Raw genomic sequence first — 20,990 nt, forward strand, 5'->3', positions numbered from 1 at the left:
GCAGGGCACACATACAGAGATCGGGGAAGCATTGTGTGGGGTGTGTACACATCAAGGCACACATGCAGGATCGGGACCACTCTGTGGAGCCCGCACATGCCCGGGCACACAAGCAGTGGTCGGAGGACCTCTATAAAAGGAAGTTCTCTCTTTGCACCCTCTGGGTTCATCCTGGGGGTGAAGCTGAAGTCTGAAGGCAGCAAGCACCTTTAGCTACTGAAGCGTGCCATGGGTCCTCACGGTCTACTTGTGATGTTTTGAGGTTGAGGCTAAACCCGTCAGTCAGGCCTCACGAACCCATGAGATTACGTGCAAGATTTCTAATTTAATTTTTTTTCAACCTGCTTGAAACAAGGTCTCTTGTAGACCAGTCTGGGCTTGAGTTTGGGAGTCTCACTGCCTTAAGCCTCCCAAGTATTGGATTCTAGGTGTGGATTACTATGCCACACCTGCCTTATAAAGTTTGGTTGGCTGGGTTTCTGCTTTGTACGTGGTGTGGGACTTGAGGCCAACTCTAACACTTAGCCCAGCAGGTTTACTTCATGTGGTTTACTATGCTGGGAATCGAGCGTAGAGCCTGCAGATGCTCGGCAACTGTTTCACTGTCGAACATCCTAAGCCCGGGTTCCTGGTTTTGTTGCTAGGTTTTTTGAGATGGGTTCTCTCACATCTCAGGCTGGGCCAACTCACCGCCCCTCGTCTGAGTTCGTTTAAAGTTAAGGGCTGGAGACGTAGCTGCTTTGTGAGAACCTCATGTTCACCAACGAGCTCTGGGTTCAGGCCTCAACACTATGTCTGGGGGCTGGAGAGATGGCTCAGCAGTCAAGAGCACTGACTGCTCTTCCAGAGGTCCTGAGTTCAAATCCCAGCAACCACATGGTGGCTCACAGCCATCTGTAATGGGATCAAGTGCCCTCTTCTGGTGTGTCTGAAGACAGCTACAGTGTACTTATACATAATAAATAAATAAATCTTAAAAAACTGGAAGGAGGCTGGAACAGAAATCACACTGTTAAAAGTGTGTGTGTGTGTGTGTGTGAGAGAGAGAGAGAGAGAGAGAGAGAGAGAGAGAGAGAGAGAAACCTCTATATGTGTTCATATACAGGTTAGAGAATTACTTTGGGAGTCAGTTTTCTTCCATTGAGGGCTCTGGAGTATCGAACTCGGGAAGTTGGGCTTGCATGCAAACACTTTGACCATTGATTCTTGCTGGGCCACGCTTGCAGTTCTTCTGCTTTTTTTTTTTTTTTTTTTTTCTTTTTTTCGGAGCTGGGGACCGAACCCAGGGCCTTGCGGTTGCTAGGCAAGTGCTCTACTACTGAGCCAAATCCCCAACCCCACGTTCTTCGCAGTTCTTGTTGCCTGTTTTAAGTATTCCAGGAAACACTCCTCTTAGGGGTGTCCCCTGACAACATAGTGCTAGACAGTTGTAGGGCAACTTGACACAGGCTAGAGCCATCTGAGAGGAGGGAACCTCAACTGAGTGAGTTCCTCCGTGGGATCTGCTGTAGAGCATTTTCTTAGATTGATAGGGGAGGGACCAGCCCATTGCCGATGATTCTACTGGGCTGGTGATGCTGGGCTCTATAAGGGCTGGAGAAGTGGCTCAGTGGTTAAGAGGTTCTGAGTTAGGGGTTGGGGATTTAGCTCAGTGGTAGAGCGCTTGCCTAGCAAGCGCAAGGCCCTGGGTTCTGTCCCCAGCTCCGAAAAAAAAAAAAAAAAAAAAAAAAGAAAAGAAAAGAAAAAAAGAGGTTCTGAGTTCAACTCCCAGCAACCACATGGTGGCTCACAACCATCTGTAATGGGATCCGATGTCCTCTTCTCGTGTGTCTGAAACCAGGTACAGTGTACTTATATATAATAAGTAAATAAATAAAATCTTTCTTTAAAAAAAGAAAGAAAGAAAAAAAAAAAGCAGGCTGAGCAAGCCAGTAGCAGCTCTCCTCCACGGCCTCTGCATCAGTTTCTACCTCCAGGTTTCTTCCCGAGTGCCTGTCCTGACTTCCTTCAGTGATGGACTACAGTGTGGAAGTGTAAGCCAAATGAATCCTCCCCTCTCAACTCATTATAGCAGTTAGTCTTAGCAGGACAGCCGTGATCGTGATCGTGATTGATCGTGATCTCCACACACCTGCATTCTCTCTGACAGTCAGCCAGCGAGCTGGATGCAGAGCTGGGGTCAGGTGGGAGGGGCGGCTACCCAGAAGCTTGGCTATTTTCAGTTCTGAAAACTCTCTTCTCACCTCCTGCAGCCAGATTTGTTTATGTCAGTATCGTAAAAGTCACAAAAATTTCCAATGTTTTCCATATGGTGAATCAGAGCGGGGTGTGGTACATGCCTGAACTTGTACTGGAAGAGTGGAAGTCTGGGCTTCATAGATAAACCCCCTTGCATGATAATGGAGAGAGGAGAGGAGGGGGGAGGAGGAGAAGAGGACAAGGAGGGGGAGAGGGGGAGAGGGGGAAACAAGGGGGAGAGGGAAGAAGAGGAAGCTTCAGAGTACCTCAGAGATGACATAGTAATCCCAGCACTTGCAGGGCTAAGTCAGGAGGATTGCTGGGAGTTTAAGACTCACATGGTTTGCAGATTAAGACCCTGTCTAGCAAACAAACAAAGCCAGAAGCAACTTTAAACAGTGAGGGAAGAGTCTGGAAGAGGTGGCTCAGCACTGGCTGCTTTCCCAGTGGACCCAAGTTTGATTCCCAGCACCCAAATGCTGGCTCACAACCATCTGGCCTCCACAGGCACCAGGCACAGGGGTTGTGCAAAGACAAACATGCAAAAACACTCATACACACAAAATAAAAACTTTATAAAGAAATTTAAAAAACAGTAAGGGCCAGAGGCAGGGTGGGTATGGGTGTGGGGGTGGGGGTGTGGAATATGTCTTTAATCCCAGCACTTAGGAGGTAAAGGCAGGGGGTTGGGGGTTTAGCTCAGTGGTAGAGCGCTTGCCTAGCAAGCGCAAGGCCCTGGGTTCGGTCCCCAGCTCCGAAAAAAAGAAAAGAAAAAAAAAAAAGGAGGCAAAGGCAAGGTTGATCTCTGAGTTCAAGGCCAGCTTGGTTTACAAAGCAAGTTTCAGGACAGCCAGGGCTACACAGAGGACAGCCTGTCTTGAGTAATCACAAGAGAGACAGAGACAGAGACACAGAAACAGACAGAGACAAATAGAGAGACAGAAACAGAGTGAGAGAGAGACTAAAACTCCCTAAAAAATACCGAGAAGAGGGAGTTAGGGGCATGGCCCACTCTTTCCTGACTGAGTCTGTCAGTCAGACTTCTGCATCTTTGGTTTTGTGCTGGCTTTGTCCTGGAGGAATTGTTTGGCCTGGAAGGAACTGCCCTGTCATTCTCAGGAACACTGCTTAACAAACAAACTATTCCCTTGGCTCTCTTCCCTCCCCGATAGCCTGCTCTGGAACGGCAAGTTTAGTCAGGCTCTGAATTTAATATCCCAAGATCCTAAGATCTGTGTACCAGCCCCGCCATGGTTAAGGGGCCTGACTTCTTTCCCTGGTGTCTGGCGGACAAGGAGAAGCTGGAAGCTTGGTCAGACAGAAGCTTAGGGGCAGGGCCTTGAGAGGGTGGAGCAGAAGGGGAATTCCTGGGTGGTCACTTAATCCACCTGGATTTAAAGCTTACAGAGGCCTGACCTTCACAGGGCTGCCCTTCTGTCAGTGCAGAGGCAATCTCAGGGCAGAAAGGTCTGCCTTATGCCTACTGCCTTCTTCCTCATCCTGATTTTTCGTGGGGTTCTGTGAAAAAGTGGTGAACCGGGCGTAGGCCTGTGAGATTTAAGAAGAAACACATCCTCGGTTCATTTGCGTTAAAAGAATGTCGTCTGGCCTTTACTGAGATCTCCTTTTATACAAGAGGCAAAAGCAGTGGAAAAGTACTAGAGCAGGTGGAAGACCCCAACCAGGAACCAGGAAATAACACCATGAAAATTCCCTGCCCCAAAACAGGGGCCAAGAACAGCTGCCAAGGGTGTAAACAACTTTTTGCCATAACAGGCTGAAAGGCTCAGGGAGGGGGAAGGGAAACACCCCAAGGTAGGGCCTAACAAAGTGGGAGGTTGTGTGGGTCCCAGACACACAGGTGCTGGCTTTCCCAGTATTTCGGAGCTCCTGTGAAGCCCCTGTGTAATATGGGCCATATGTGTCTGCTCTTGGCTGTGCAGGTCGGGGACGGTGGCTTGTCGGGGTTCCTTGGTGTTGACTAAATTGATTTGTGTCTGCCACTGTTCTTTCAAAAGCCTCAGGTGCCTCTCACTTCACTCCCAAGTGCCTCCCAGTCTCAAGGCTTCCACTCAAAACCTCTGTTTAAAAATGTCTTTAAGGTCTGGAGAGATGGCTCAGTGGTTAAGACCCCCGACTGCTCTTCCAGAGGTCCTGAGTTCAATTCCCAGCAATCACATGGTGGCTCACAACCATCTGTAAAGAGATCTGATGCCCTCTTCTGGTGTGAAGACAGCTACAGTGTACTTATATATAATAAATGAATAAATCTTTAAAAAATGTCTTTTAATAAACCACGAATCAGTTGGGGCGTTGTTAGCACTGTGGGGGCTGAGGCAGATGGATCTCTGAGTTTGAGGTCAGTCTGTGTACAGTTCCAGGACAGCAAGGCCAGGTCTACGCAGAAAACCAAAATAAATGAGTAAATAAATCAACAACCTCTAACCGAGGGCTGGAGAGATGGCAGGTTCATGCCGTGGCTCCTCAGAGGATTTGCGTTTGGTTCCCAGGCCCCGTGGTTTAGAACTTGCGATCACGTGTCATTCCGGTTCCAGGGGATTCGATGCCTTTATCTGTCCTCTGTGAGCTCCTGCACTACGGTGCACACACACATTGTTAAAAATAAAGCTTGAGGGCTGGAGAGATGGCTCAGTGGTTAAGAGCACCGACTGCTCTTCCCAAGGTCCTGAGTTCAAATCCCAGCAACCACATGGTGGCTCACAACCATCTGTAATGAGATCTGATGCCCTCTTCTGGTGTGTCTGAAGACAGCTACAGTGTACTCCTATATAATAAATAAATAAAATATTAAAAAAAAAGAGGGTACCAGAGGACCCTAGGGTTTCCAGCACCCACATGTAACTCCAGCTCCAGGGGACCCAACACTATCTTGGTCTCCAAGAGAACCATACTCAAATACGCACACACAGACTCATACACATATGCATTAAAAAAAAATAAAGCTTGAAAAAACAAAACAAAACACTCTCCAGCTTTGTGTCTCAAAAATACTAAAGCCACTCCTGCCTTCTGTCACTGTTTTGGGGTGCAAGGAAACTAAAACTGAAGCCTTCCTCCTTGTAGATGAACAGAACAGAGGGAGCTACCGTCTGCTGGTTTGGTTTGGTTTTGCATCAGGGTCTCACTCTGTAGCCCTGGCTGGCCTGGAACTGGCTATGGAGACCAGGCTGCTTCAAACTTGTAACCCCTGTGTTGCTACCTCTCAAGGCCTGGGGCTACAGAAGAAGCCACCATCCCTGGCTTTACCACAGCTTTCATGCTAAATTCAAAGTAATTCCACATGCCTGGGAATGGGTCCTAGCTTCGTGAGTGCCTCACCAAGGGTGAGTTAGTCGCTGGATCTGAGTGGGTGGGACCAGCCAGGAAAGAAGGGGAACCCACCGCCTCGGGCACACTTGTCTGAGTTTGGGGGTGTTTATTTCCTGAGACACGGTCTCCTGTATTCCAGGTTGCCTACAAGCTCACTGAGTAGCCCAGGATAGCCTTAGACTTCTGATCCCCCTGCCTCTACCCTACCGATGGCATTACGGATATGTGATACCAGACCCGGTTTTGTGGTGCCAGGGACTTAACCCTGGGCGTGGCACACACCAGGCAAACAGAGCAACGGCTGGACTATGGAGCTAGAGAGATGGATTAGGAGCACTGACTGCTCTTCCAGAGGTCCTGAGTTCAAATCCCAGCAACCATGTGGTGGCTCACAACCACCTGTAATGAGATCTAATGCCCTCTCCTGGTGTGTCTGAAGACAGCTATGGTGTACTCATATACAATAAATAAATCTTAAAAGAAAAAAAAAAAAGCTGGGCTACAGTGCCAGCAGGCACCAGATTTGCTGTTCCAGGCAGGGTTTCTTCCTGTGACCCAGGTTGGTTAAGGTCTCAGGGCATCCTCTTGCCTCGGCCTCTCAGCACATGTCACACCAGCCTGAAGTGGATATCCTTAGCTCTATTTTGAGATGATCATACAGAGACGTGGGTAGTTTCGTAGCACACGTGTACTTCACTGTTAAAAAGTAAAGGACAAAACAAACCACAACAACCCACCCTTGGCCAAGGGGTAGATTCCAGACACCTGGTCTCCCACCAACCAAGAGTGTTCTTACAAGTCACCTCACCAGAAGTTTCTGGAATCATCTCGTCACCTAAGCCATTGAAATTTGCTTAAGAAATGCCTGTCTCAGCAAGGCGGGTGCCTATCCTGGTGAAACCTGCACTTGAGCAGAGGAGGCAGAAGAACCAGTGTGAGTTTCAGCCAGCTAGAACTAGATCTCTCTCTCTCTCTCTCTCTCTCTCTCTCTCTCTCTCTCTCTCTCTCTCTCTCTCACAGACAAACACACACACACACACACACACACACACACACACACACACACACACACCAAATAAAAAACCCAACAGAAAGCCAGCCTCTGGAGTTCATGATGCTTTTCCTTTTGGTTTCCCCTAGGTAGGCTTAGAATTATACCAACTTTTAAAAACAAGGGGACTGAGGGGAAAACAGGGCTGTTTTGAGAAGCATTATAAAGCCGGGGTAGCGGGGTGGGAGGGTTGCTGGAGCCTCTGGCTGAGGAAGGATCTCTCTCCTCAAGTGTTCTTGGCTTCTTCTCCTGCCCCTGACACTCCCTGCCCCTTGAAAGTCCTTCGACGTCCTCCCAGCTTCAGAACTCTGAACACTGTTGCTTCCAAATATGGAACTCAATAAAAGCCTAATTCCTGAATGAACCAAACTACCAAACTTGTCTTGGTCTGTGTGTGTGTGTGTGTGTGTGTGTGTGTGTGTGTGTGTGTGTGTCTGTGTGTGTGTGTGTCTGTGTCTGTGTCTGTGTGTGTATGTGTTTGTGTGTGTGTGTTTGTGTGTGTTTGTGTATGTGTGTCTCTGTGCACGTGTGTGTCTGTGTGTGTGTTTGTGTGTGTGTGTGTTTGTGTGTGTGTATGTTTGTGTGTGTATGTATGTGTATGTGTTTGTATGTGTGTGTTTGTGTTTGTGTATGTGTGTCTCTGTGCACGTGTGTCTGTGTGTGTGTATGTGTCTCTGTGTGTTTGTGTGTGTGTGTATGTGTATGTGTCTCTCTGTGTTTGTGTGTGTGTAGGTGTATGTGTCTCTCTGTGTGTTTGTGTGTGTGTGTGTATATGTGTGTGTGTGTGTGTGTGTGTGTTTATGTTGGGGGTGGGGGAGCGGTGCTGGGAATTAAATCCAGGGCATCTTGGATACTACGCATGTTTTCTACCAATGAGCAACAGCCCCAGTGGCTTGGGTTTTTTTTCAGACCCTCCAGCCTTCCACAATTAAACCTACCACTGTGCTTTTGCCTCAGAAGTACCCAGGCTAAGGGGACAGACAAAATTTCAAATACTTTCTTGTGGAGAAATGGACACAGGTACAGTGGCTGTTTCTGTTAATCCTGGCACTAGTGTGGCCAGACAAGAGGATCTCACTTAGCTCAAGTCCAGCTTCTAGGCACAGAGTCCCAGAACTCCTTTGCTGCAGAATGAGACCCTGACTCACATTCTCTTTGAAAGCGTGCTCTAAGAATTGCTGGTTCACAGGGCAAGAGTGAACCCCAAGACTGTTAGTGGCCAAGGGTGGGGGTGAGCAGGCCTCTAAGGGAATGGCGTTTGCTGGTCTCTGGGTAGCTAACTAACATGGACTCTCGGAGGAATCCCCAGCCAGAGGTGCAGAGAGTCATGGAAAAATTCTTGAGGTTTAACCAGTTTGACTAGATCAGGATGGTGATTCATTAGAACTGAATTCATTAGGTCTAACTATGGAACAAGCTGCTGCAGGCCAGATCTGCCCACACAAACAGAGCATCTATGAAGCAGCATCTTCCAAACACTGGCTGAGGTCAGCAAACTACAGCACAAACAATGCAATGCCCTTGGATTCCCAGAAGAGATATGCTCTCGCGCACACGCGTGCGCACACACACACACACACACTCTGTCACACACATGCACACACAGATACACACACTCTGTCACACACACAGACACACAGACACACACTCTGTCACACACACATACAGACACACACATACATACATACACAGACACATACAGACACACACACACTCTCTGTCACACACACATGCACACATACACACACACACTGACACACACACTCTGTCACACACATGCACACATACACACACACAGACACACACACTCTGTCACACACACATGCACACATACAGACACACACACTCTATCACACACAGACACAGACACACTCTGTCACACACACATACACACACATACACTCTGTCACACACACACACAGACACACACATACATACACACACAGACACACAGACACATACACACTCTCTGTCACACACACACATACACACATAGACACATACAGACACACACTCTCTGTCACACACACATGCACACACACACACACACACAAACACACACACACTCTATCACACACACATACAGACACAGACACACAGACACACACAGACACACACACACTCTGTCACACATACATACAGACACACAGACACAGACACACTCTGTCACATACATACACACAGACACACACATACTCTGTCACACACACATACAGACACACATATTCTGTCACACACACTCTGTCACACAGACATACAGACACACAGACACAGACACACTCTGTCACACACATACACATACATACACACACACATACACACACACACACACACACACACACACACACACACACGGAGTGATGTTTATAAGCAGGGTCCCCTCCAGAAAAATGCTTCCTCCAATTTACACTCAGGGACCTGTGTGGGTAGCTTATAGTGCTTGTGGGAGTCTGGAATTCCAGCACTTGGGTGTCAAGGCTGGAGGAGCAAGAGTTTAAGGCTAGCCTGGGCTACATGAGCCCCTATTTTGAAAAAGAAAACAAGAAATAAAAAAGTTAGAAAAAAGAAAAAATGAAAACAAAAGATGTGTGCGTGTGTATGTGTGTGAGAGAGAGAGACAGTCTCTCTCTCTCTCTCTCTCTCTCTCTCTCTCTCTCTCTCTCTCTCTCTCTCTGTGTATGTGTGTGTGTGAGACAATTACTCCCTGCTGTGGACTGTTACCTCAGAACTAAGACTCTAATGCAATCTATTCTTTTTTTAAAAAACAGGCTCGGGGCTGGGGATTTAGCTCAGTGGTAGAGCGCTTACCTAGGAAGCGCAAGGCCCTGGGTTCGGTCCCCAGCTCCGAAAAAAAGAACCAAAAAAAAAAAAAAACCAAAAACAAAAAAAAAAAACAAAAAAAAACAAAACAAAACAGGCTCTAATGTAGATTGGGCTAGCCTCAAACTCTTCATCCTCCTGCCTCCCCCTCCAAAGCATGAGGACTACAGAGGTGGGCCACCATACCCAGTAACCTCATACTGTTTCAAGACATCTAACTAGGGGGTCTTTAATTCGTACACGGAAGGAGGAGCCCGGAAGAAGAAAAAGGGACATCACTGACAGCTAAACATATTTATAATGAGAGGAGGTAGGGGACAGACAAGGGACGGAAAGGTGATGTCTAGGACAAAAAGCTAACCACATAAACTAGTAGGTGGGTCCCGACACCTCTGCTTAGGGTCTCACCCAAAAGTCGGAGTTAACAGCACTGTGAGGCCAGATGCTATCAGAGGACAGGACACACCATCTCTCCACCTAGGAAAGGTGAACTGACAGGGGCAGCAGACACAGAAGAATCAGCAAACTCTTAAGTCAACCCTGAGGTTACTACAGCACAGAATAGAACAGTGCCTGGCAAGGAGCAGCTGTGTGAAGGAGAAGCCAAGCAGCCATCCTCAGCATTCTTCTTCTATTAATCTTTTGGGACAGGGTCTGCCTCTGTAACCTAGGCTGACCTTGACTCGCTGCAGTCCCTCTGCCCCACCCTCTACCGAAAGTTTTTTTTTTTCTCCTTTCTAATGCCAGGCTGCCGCCTGAGGCAAAGGGAGCGGCTTGCAGCCTGGCACGGTCGGTCGATTAAACCTTGCTCTCCCCGTCCTGGGACACTTTCCTTTTTTGGGTCACAGGTCCTCCTAACATGAGAACCGAGTGTTTACACAATGATGTTCTTTTGAAAACCGTGAAAACTCCACAGGCGATGTACTTGTACGTTAAGCGTGACATAAAGACAGCAAAGCGAATAAACTATACTGCAAGATCTCTTCTCTTTCCCTATTTAAACCTAAAATGGAGGGAGTGGGGGGCAGACACAGACAGGCGAGCATTCCACAGGCGCCCCCCCCACGCTGTCACTTCCAGGCAGGACCCAATCACAGACTTCTTAGCCAAGCGTTATCCCTCCCGTTTTGAGAAACTTTCTGCGTCCGCCATCCTGTAGGAAGAATTTGTACACCTTAAACTCCCTCCCTGGTCTGATTCCCAAATGTCTCTCACCGCCCAGCACTTTCAGGAGCTGACCCTTCTCAGCTTCACATACAGAGACCGCTACCTTGCGTCGCCATGGCAACACTGTCACAACCGGAACAAGCACTTCCTACCACCCCCCGCCTCAGGAATCCAATCTGTCCAGCGAAGCCCAGATCCGTCTGGAGAGTTCTGGACAAGGGCGGTACCCTCAACATGGATTACTCATGGGAGGCGGAGAAGCTCTAACAGACCCGAAACTGCTGGAAGATTCCTGGCCCCAAGGCCTCCTCCCGCTCGCTGATTGGCCCATGGGAGGGTGGGCGGGGCCGGAGGAGGCTCCTTAAAGGCGCAGGGCGGCGCGCAGGACACCAGATTCCTCCTCCTAATCTGACAGAACCAGTTTCTGGTTCCACTCGCAGAGAAGCAGAGAAGCGGAGCAAGCGGCGCGTTCCAGAACCTCGGGCAAGACCAGCCTCTCCCAGAGCATCCCCACCGCGAAGCGCAACCTTCTCCAGAGCATCCCCCAGCGGAGCGCACCCTTCCCCAGAGCATCCCCGCCGCCAAGCGCAACCTTCCAGAAGCAGAGAGCGGCGACATGGCCAAGAAAACAGCGATCGGCATCGACCTGGGCACCACCTACTCGTGCGTGGGCGTGTTCCAGCACGGCAAGGTGGAGATCATCGCCAACGACCAGGGCAACCGCACGACCCCCAGCTACGTGGCCTTCACCGACACCGAGCGGCTCATCGGGGACGCCGCCAAGAACCAGGTGGCGCTGAACCCGCAGAACACCGTGTTCGACGCGAAGCGGCTGATCGGCCGCAAGTTCGGCGACCCGGTGGTGCAGTCGGACATGAAGCACTGGCCCTTCCAGGTGGTGAACGACGGCGACAAGCCCAAGGTGCAGGTGAACTACAAGGGCGAGAACCGGTCGTTCTACCCGGAGGAGATCTCGTCCATGGTGCTGACCAAGATGAAGGAGATCGCCGAGGCGTACCTGGGCCACCCGGTGACCAACGCGGTGATCACCGTGCCCGCCTACTTCAACGACTCGCAGCGGCAGGCCACCAAGGACGCGGGCGTGATCGCGGGTCTGAACGTGCTGCGGATCATCAACGAGCCCACGGCGGCCGCCATCGCCTACGGGCTGGACCGGACCGGCAAGGGCGAGCGCAACGTGCTCATCTTCGACCTGGGGGGCGGCACGTTCGACGTGTCCATCCTGACGATCGACGACGGCATCTTCGAGGTGAAGGCCACGGCGGGCGACACGCACCTGGGCGGGGAGGACTTCGACAACCGGCTGGTGAGCCACTTCGTGGAGGAGTTCAAGAGGAAGCACAAGAAGGACATCAGCCAGAACAAGCGCGCGGTGCGGCGACTGCGCACGGCGTGCGAGAGGGCCAAGAGGACGCTGTCGTCCAGCACCCAGGCCAGCCTGGAGATCGACTCTCTGTTCGAGGGCATCGACTTCTACACGTCCATCACGCGGGCGCGGTTCGAGGAGCTGTGCTCGGACCTGTTCCGCGGCACGCTGGAGCCCGTGGAGAAGGCCCTGCGCGACGCCAAGCTGGACAAGGCGCAGATCCACGACCTGGTGCTGGTGGGCGGCTCGACGCGCATCCCCAAGGTGCAGAAGCTGCTGCAGGACTTCTTCAACGGGCGCGACCTGAACAAGAGCATCAATCCGGACGAGGCGGTGGCCTACGGGGCGGCGGTGCAGGCGGCCATCCTGATGGGGGACAAGTCGGAGAACGTGCAGGACCTGCTGCTGCTGGACGTGGCGCCGCTGTCGCTGGGTCTGGAGACCGCGGGCGGCGTGATGACGGCGCTCATCAAGCGCAACTCCACCATCCCCACCAAGCAGACGCAGACCTTCACCACCTACTCGGACAACCAGCCCGGGGTGCTGATCCAGGTGTACGAGGGCGAGAGGGCCATGACGCGCGACAACAACCTGCTGGGGCGCTTCGAGTTGAGCGGCATCCCGCCGGCTCCCAGGGGCGTGCCCCAGATCGAGGTGACCTTCGACATCGACGCCAACGGCATCCTGAACGTCACGGCCACTGACAAGAGCACCGGCAAGGCCAACAAGATCACCATCACCAACGACAAGGGCCGCCTGAGCAAGGAGGAGATCGAGCGCATGGTGCAGGAGGCCGAGCGCTACAAGGCGGAGGACGAGGTGCAGCGCGAGAGGGTGGCTGCCAAGAATGCGCTCGAGTCCTATGCCTTCAACATGAAGAGCGCCGTGGAGGACGAGGGTCTCAAGGGCAAGATCAGCGAGGCTGACAAGAAGAAGGTGCTGGACAAGTGCCAGGAGGTCATCTCCTGGCTGGACTCTAACACGCTGGCTGAGAAAGAGGAGTTCGTGCACAAGCGGGAGGAGCTGGAGCGGGTGTGCAACCCGATCATCAGCGGGCTGTATCAGGGTGCGGGTGCTCCCGGGGCTGGGGGCTTCGGGGCCCAGGCGCCCAAGGGAGGCTCTGGGTCGGGGCCCACCATCGAGGAGGTGGATTAGAGGCTTTTCTGGCTCTCAGGGTGTTGGCTAGAGACAGACTCTTGATGGCTGCTGGTGCACGATTCTTATCAAGTTACTCCTTCTCTCCGGAGTTCAGTTTAAAGTTACAGCCTTTTATACGGTAATTGATTTGAGTTTGTTACATTTTGTATGCTCGTGGGTTTTTTATATATTCAAATTAAGGTTGCATGTTCTTTGCGTTTAATCTAAGTAGCTGTGTAAAAATGGTGTTTCCTTCCTGCGAACACCTCAGCACTGCCACCCTGTGTACAGTTTTTTCCTTGCATCCCTACAAACTGAGAAAAAAAGTTATCTTTTGTAACTTAAACATTCAAAATAAAATGTTACAAGTATGTTTTGTCCGTGTGTATGTTGGGAGGGCTAATGGATTCTGGGTTCATGTGGATTTCTTAGCTTTGCGATGACGGGGAAATGGGGTTTGGGTACTTTGGTTAGAAGTGTGGGTTTTGGGGTTGGGGATTGAGCTCAGTGGTAGAGCGCTTGCCTAGGAAGCGCAAGGCCCTGGGTTCGGTCCCCAGCTCCGAAAAAAGAACCAAAAAAAAAAAAAGTGTGGGTTTTCAGCGCAGTTATGCAGAAAATGCAGGTATTCGGTTTGAGGGTAGGACTCATTGGGGGGAACAGTAGGGTGGTGCTGTAGTTGGGGGTCAGTGGAAGAGGGACTCTTAGGGCTATGATGACTCAGTTCTCTTAGCCCTCCAGGGCTGAACCAGAACTGTTTCCCAACTTATGGGTCGAGACCTCTGTTGGAGTCAGACGACCTTTCCACAGTGGTAGCCTCGGACATTGAAAATTGCAGGGGTTGTTGGTTGTCGGTTGGGTTTTTGTTTTGTCTTGTTTTGTTTTTCAAGACAGGGTCTCTCTGTGTAGCCCTGGCTGGCCTCGATTTCGGATCCACATGCCTTTCCCAAACCTGGCTTCCTTATTACTTTTTTTTTTTTTTTTAAGATTTATTTACTTATTATATATAAGTACAATGTAGCTGTCTTCAGAGACACCAGAAGAGGGCATCAGATCCCATTACAGATGGCTGTGAGCCACCATGTGGTTGCTGGGATTTGAACTCAGGACCTCTTCAAGAGCAGTCAGTGCTCTTAACTTCTGAGCCCTCTCTCCAGCCCTTTATTACTTTTAGAGATTTCTTACCAGGTTGCCCTGGCTGTACTTACACTTTCTCTTTAGCTCTGCTGAGCTTTCAATTCACCAGTTCCAGACCACACCCCTGAACCCACCAGCTGAAGACAACATGTCTTGCTATCTTTTTCTTTCCTTTTTGGGGCAGGGATGGTCTGTGTGTTGTGTGTGTGAGAGACAGAGGCAGAGACATCCTTCCCATGTAGCCCTAACTGAGTCGGAAGTCATTATTTAGACCAGGCTGCCCTGACTCCTGTATCTGCCTCTCCAATGGATTATGGGCACCTGCCACCTCACCCACTCACTTTATCCCCAGGATCCCCCTCCCTCTTCCCAGGCAGTAGGTCTGGTGATGGAGAAGACCACTTACCATGTCCATGGCTCAAAGAAGCAGGCAGAACGTAGGGGAAAGAGTTGCTTTCACCTCAAGCCTTTGGATCCATGGGTGTTCATTCTAGTGGGGTAATGCCATCCTTTGAGAGCTGGGGGGTGTGGGTCAACAGAGATCGGTTGCTATGTGTGCATGAGGCCCGCAATTCAGTCCCTGGCTCCATGGAGAACGAACCAATCAGTTGGGTGAGGTGTAAACCACATGTAATTTTAGCATGTCCAAACAGACACGTTAAGGACATCCTAGGGTAAAGAAGTCTTCAGCAATAGTTTAATTGAGGCAATTATGCTCATGAATTCCTTGTTAGAGAAGTGGTTAATTCGTCAGCCATTTAAGACTGTTAGAAGTCGTTTCTGGCCTGCACCTGCACACAGTTTGGAACTGAAGAGTCTTCCTGTAAGTCTTCCAGATGGAACCTGGGCCTCTAGGAACTGAGAAACTTACAAATACATAATTACTGTAGGATCCTTAGGTTTTTAAAAACGTTGTTATGTTCTGGGCCAATGTCTCTCTGTGCAGCCCTGGCTGGCCTCCACCTCACAGAGATCTACCTGCCCCTGACCTTGAGTGCTGGGATTAAAGTGGGCATCAGTGCTTCCCAGACAAAATGTATTTTGACATGAAGAGAGCAGCCTATAGTGGCTCCCACATGCAATTCCAGCATTTAGGAAAAGGAATCAGTAGCGTTGACTGTTGTAGTACAGAATTGCTGTCTCAAAAAAATGACAAAGTGCTGGAACAATGGCTCAATGGTCAGGAGCACTTACCCATCTTTCTGAGGTCCCGGGTTCAGTTCCCCGCACCCATCGCCAGGCAGCTTACAACTTGATGTAACACACATAGACACAAATAAGGTCAATTTAAAAATATTTCTTGGGCTGGAGAGATGGCTCAGTGGTTAAGAGCAGACTGCTCTTCCTAGAGGTCCTGAGTTTAATTCCCAGCAACCACATGGTGGCTCACAACCATCTGTAATGAGATCTGTTGCTTTCTTTGGTGTATCTGAAAACAGCTACACTGTATATAATAAATAAATCTTTTTTTTTTTTTTTTGGTTTCTTTTTTTCGGAGCTGGGGACCGAACCCAGGGCCTTGCGCTTCCTAGGTAAGCGCTCTACCACTGAGCTAAATCCCCAGCCCCAATAAATAAATCTTTAAAAAATATTTCTTAAAAGTTGGCCAGTGGTGGTGTATGCTTTTAATCCCAGCACTCAGGAGACAGAGGCAAGTAGATGTCTGTGAGTTCGAGGCTAGCCTAGTCTACAGAGCAAGTTCCAGGACAGACACGGTTACACAGAGAAACCGTATCGTCAACCAATACCATCCCCCCCACCCCAATCTTTTTTTTTTAATGACAAAAGTGTCCCAGCACAGTAGTGAGTAGTGTGTCGTGCCTATAATTCTAGGCATGTTTGAAAACCCATCTTAGACTATATATGAGCAGGTGTGTGTGTGTGTGTGTGTGTGTGTGTGTGTGTGTGTGTGTGTGTCTTTATTTCCCTTTAAATAAAAATGTAGGGGCTGGTGAGATGGCCCATCAGTTAAGAGCACACTGGCTGCTTTTCCTGAGGTCCTGAGTTCAATTCCCAGCAATCAAATGTCCATGACCATGTATAACGGAATCTGATGCCCTCTTCTGGCATGCGGGTGTACATGCAACAGAGCACTCGTTAAATATAAATATATATATATATTTATATAAATTTATACATATATAAATATATATAAACATATATATATATTTAACGCAGAGCAGAAGCTAAGGTGCAAACTGACATTTTTCTGGCTGTGGAGGCAATATGAGTCCTCTCGGGTAGACTGGATCCAAGCAAGAGTACAGAATCCCTAAAGCCACAAGCCTGTAGGAGACCAAAGAGCGAATCTACCCTGCAGGATCTCCAGGGTCTTTACCCAACCTTGGTGTTTAGGCTGCCTGTTTCGCTTGTTTATTTTTTTTTCCTTTACTTTGGCTTGGTCGTTTATCAAATTGTCGTCACATACACGATTCTCCACCCAGGACAGTGAGAAACATAATTCCTCTTTGTTCCCTTCGCATTCGTCAGCGCGAGCAAGTCAGGCATAGGAGAAGACGACTATGTCCGTCAGGACCCCCGCGCGGGTATAAAGGACGGAGGCGGGCGGCTGCTGGTCTCTTTGTGCGCCTGCTCTCATGGCTTCTTTTTCTTCCCCTCTCTGCTGTTCCCCACCGATCTCTGCGGAGTCTATGGACTCTGGGGGACAAGACGCGGGTCGCCCTAGTGCAGCAGGTATCCTGGTGCCCTGTCTGGGGTGGGGGTGTCTCTGCGGTGTGGGGCCGGGTAGGATGACTCACATTTACAGACTAGAGTTTCTGATGTCCACGTGACGCCACCCCTTGTAACTGACCCAGCCCAGGGTGGGGGAGTGCTGGCCCGATTCTCTCGGATCTGTGCTCACTCAGTGGTCTCTTCCAGGCTCCTGACCTTCGCCAACCAGCAGGACCTGGCTCCCTGGTCTTCTCTCCTCCACTGCTCCCCCCCACCCCCGATCTCTCCGGCGTCTGTGGACTCCGGAAGGCGAGACGCGGGTCGGCCTGGTACAGCAGGTATCCTGGGGTCCTGGGGGGGGGGTTGTCTCTGCGGTGTGGGGCCGGGTAGGATGACCCACATTTACAGACTAGAGTTTCTGATGTCCACGTGACGCCACCCCTTCTAACTGACCCAGCCCGGGGTGGGGGGCTGCTGGACCCAGTCTCTTGGATGTGGGCTCACTCAGTGGTCTCTTCCAGGCGCCTGACCTTCGCCTGCGGGACCCAGGAGCACAATGAATGGTAAGCGGATGGCACGAGTGGTGGGCGGTGTGAGGAGGGGCTGGCACCGGGGAAAAAGGACGGTAATGATGACTTCTGGTGATTCTGAGTGTCTTCGCTGACGCCATCACCGCAGCGCGCTGACCGTCCCCGCGTCCAAAATCTGCAGTATTGGGGTTTGAGCTTTCGTCCCCTGGAGTTAATAGTGATGGGCTTCTGTGTCTTTCCATTAGGGCTTTGCCGACACTCGCTGGCTGCCTATGCTCGAAGGAAGGTTAGTATTAGTGTCCAAAAGACGTTTTTCTTGGGTTTCTGCTCCCTTACTTGACTTGTTGTGGGGGAGGGGTTGCAGACAGGGTTTTCCATGTAGCCCTGGTTGCCCTGATCCTTCATCCACTTGTCTGTGCTTTCGACTGGCGTGCACCCCCCACCCCACCCCGCCCTGCCCATGGCTTTGTCCTTAAGATAGGGCAGGCCTTAGCCAGTCTCCAGGCAAGCCACCATGGCGCCCATCTTGCTTTTTTAGATAGCAACTAATCTAAACTAGTTAACGAATCTAGTTAACTAAACTAGGGTGGTAAGTTAATATCCACGAGCCACCTTGGTCATTTTCTTGTCCTTTTAATCTTTGTATGCCAATAGAGTGGCACTAAACAGTAGTTCTCAGCCTTCCTGACCCTGCAAACCTTTTTTTTTTTTTTTTTGGTTCTTTTTTCGGAGCTGGGGACCGAACCCAGGGCCTTGCGCTTCCTAGGTAAGCGCTCTACCACTGAGCTAAATCCCCAGCCCCCCCTGCAAACCTTTAATACAGTTCCTCGTGTTATGTTCCCAACCATCAAAGTTATTTCGTTGCTTCTTCATATCTAGTCTTTGGTGCTGATGCGATATGCAGGGTGTCCTATCTGGGAGCCCTGTGTAAAGCTCCCTTGGTGACTAAGGGTGGAGAGCCACTGCTCTAGACCATGTTTTGGGGTATTCAGACGGGCTCATTCAGTCCAGGATGGCTTTAGTCCTAGTGCTTGGCTTGGGGTTGTGTCACTTTTTCGTTATGATTTTAGGTTCTATTTCAGTCTCCAGAGTGGTTTTGGGTTTTTGCAGCTCTGTAACAGTCTAAACCTAACAGTACAGACACGGGCTACCACACCCTGTTCTTACTGTCTCTCTGGATTAACATCCCTGGATGCTGCCCTTGGTTTGGGTCTCCCTCAATTGAGAATGATGATTTCACAGACTAGAGTCTCTGACTCTGCCCTTGATGTCAACTATAAATCTGACTCATTTGGGGAACCTGAATTCTTACTCCTCTTCCTTGAGATGGAACCATGTTCCAGCACTGGCTCTATTGAGGTACATGCCCTGTTCCTGCTTCTCATCGATTGTCTTAATTAACTCTTCCAGGGCGATGTCTGAAGGCCGCCCAGGGGCCCCATCCCCTCACCTAGATGTGGGCTAACCTAGGACCCAGACTAAGGTGGAGTTCCTACAAGTGACTAGAATGTCATGATCATCTCATTGTCTAACAAGCCCTTTGTCCTCTGTGCTGGGAAGGTGAGTGCTGTGCTGTGGTTAATTCACTGTAATAAAGCGTGACTAAGAGCCTGGGGGAGGAGGGGGCTGTTGAAGGCTTTGTCTTATGAGATGCCAGTCACTGGGGCCTGTAAAGTTAACAAGCACAATGAAGTCATCACTTGCGGGTTGTAATGCTGACTGTTGCTGACCTTGTTAAAATGTCCTGGATTTGAAGCACATAGCCCAGCTTTGTGTGGTCCTGAAATACATTCTTCTTAATTTTCAGGCCTTAGCTGCTACTCAAAACTGACAAGTTGGACTCCTTTTTACTACTGCCTTGTTGCCAGCTATCCGAGCGTGAAAGGCCGCAAAGCCGTGGGTGCTGGCTGTCCCACATCACAGGCATGGCAGGTGGCAGCCCAGACTGAACCAGAGCCTCACTTGAACATGAGCATTAGCCAATGTAATAAAAGCCTACCTTGCCTGAAGTGTATCTGTTTTTCTGCTTACAATGGCTTGCAATGGAAGTGCATGGTTTCCTGCTTCTAATAAAATCCTTTAAAAGCACTTAATTTGACTGTTGGTGTCACTCTTTGGGGGGATATGAAAAGATTTTAACTGCCACAGAAGGGTCTGGTCTGTTCCCCCACTGCCTGCGTACATCAAATGCCCAGGAGCTAAGACCTCTGCAGGAGCAGCTGTTGATCTGTCACTTCATGGTGTCTGGGTCAGGCTCCCTTAACTTAGCCCTGTTACCTGCTGTCCTGGAAGCTGAACAGTGTGGTTTAGTAAACTTGTCAGGCTGACTTCAGTTTTAGCCCAAGATTGCAGTCTGGATCTCTCAGATCTTCCTGCTAGGAATGAGTCAGCCTCTTCTGTGCATACCCTAAGCTTTTCTGCCAAGGGTAAAGGACAGCATCAAGTCCCCCTGGGCATTTAGACCCTGGGTATTAAACCCTAGCCTTCTGGAGACCCCACCAGTAAACATCCCAGGTGTGTCTACCTGGTGAGTTAACTCCAGCACCCAGGAGTGCCCCAGAGCCACAACTTCTAGGAAGATTGGGGTATGGTTGTTCGAGTACTTGGCGTGCACTCTTGAATCTAACCACATGGGCACATAATGACTGCAACCTACACTTGGGGAGATGGAGGTAGAAGGATCAGAAGGTTGCTACTGCATAGAGGGCTTCCGGCAGTAGGAGCACTTGGGGGAAAAACAGCCAAGAAAAGTAGATTTTGAAGCTATAATGGGTAGTTAATTCAATGGCCACACACAACCATTGAGTTAATAAAATAGGAACATGGGGAAGACTTGTAGGGACTGAAGTTTGAAAGTGGAGTAATTAAACTTACAAAGAAGCTTTTTTTGTGTGTTTTAAAGATGGTGCTCAGTAGGCCCAGCTGTAGTGGCCATGCCTTTAATCCTAGCACCTGGGAAGCAGAGGCAGGTGGATTTCCAAGATTGAGACCAGCTTGGTTTACACAGAGTTTCAGGACAGCCAGGGCCACACACAATCTCTCAAGGGGTTAAAAAGATATGCAGGGTCTGGAGAGATGGCTCTGGGGTTAGGAGCACTGACTGCTCTTCCAGAGGTCCTGAGTTCAAATCCCAGCAACCACATGGTGGCTCACAACCATCTGGCTGCTCTTACAGGGGATCCAACCCTGAACAAAACAAACTTTAAACAGTAGAAAAAAGTTTCTAAAGGCAGACAGAATACTTAAAGTTAACTTTGACCAATGTACTGGCCTCCTTCTGGTGTGTCCAAAAGCAGCTATAGTGTACTCATATAAATAAAATAAACCTTTAAAAAAAATATAAGTAGACGAGGAAGGTGCCAGCTATGGGTCCCTGGCCTATAAGCACACGCAGAGGAAGTGTTTTCAGGGAGCTGAAGCCAGTGGCGTACAGTTGGTACACTCGTCATTCCGGCACTCCTGCAGGGAGTGTTTGAGGACAGCCTAAACTGTGAACTCTTGTCTCAAATGTCTTTGTGTCTGG

General features: G+C 49.8%; 1 protein-coding gene, 1 long non-coding RNA gene and 2 other non-coding genes across 4 annotated transcripts; all 4 read left to right on the plus strand.

The window, feature by feature from the left end:
* The first annotated feature begins 11,044 nt into the window (after nt 1–11,044).
* Hspa1b (heat shock protein family A (Hsp70) member 1B) lies at nt 11,045–13,500 on the plus strand. Its single transcript, NM_001329896.1, is given in 1 exon segment — nt 11,045–13,500. A coding segment is annotated over 1 exon segment (1,926 nt). The 5' UTR covers nt 11,045–11,222; the 3' UTR covers nt 13,149–13,500.
* Nucleotides 13,501–16,841: 3,341 nt separating this feature from the next.
* LOC102549726 (uncharacterized) lies at nt 16,842–19,560 on the plus strand. The gene is made up of 6 exons (NR_110713.1): nt 16,842–16,958; nt 17,145–17,275; nt 17,459–17,500; nt 17,713–17,753; nt 18,878–19,027; nt 19,275–19,560. It is a non-coding gene; the product is annotated as an uncharacterized LOC102549726 (long non-coding RNA).
* Nucleotides 17,562–17,625, plus strand: Snord48 (small nucleolar RNA, C/D box 48). The gene has a single exon (XR_005497884.1). It is a non-coding gene; the product is annotated as a small nucleolar RNA SNORD48 (small nucleolar RNA).
* On the plus strand, nt 18,691–18,756 carry Snord52 (small nucleolar RNA, C/D box 52). The gene has a single exon (XR_005497883.1). It is a non-coding gene; the product is annotated as a small nucleolar RNA SNORD52 (small nucleolar RNA).
* Nucleotides 19,561–20,990: the final 1,430 nt, after the last annotated feature.

The sequence above is a fragment of the Rattus norvegicus genome, chromosome 20 (assembly GCF_036323735.1).
Source record: "Rattus norvegicus strain BN/NHsdMcwi chromosome 20, GRCr8, whole genome shotgun sequence".
In the NCBI taxonomy this organism is placed as follows: Eukaryota; Metazoa; Chordata; class Mammalia; order Rodentia; family Muridae; genus Rattus; species Rattus norvegicus.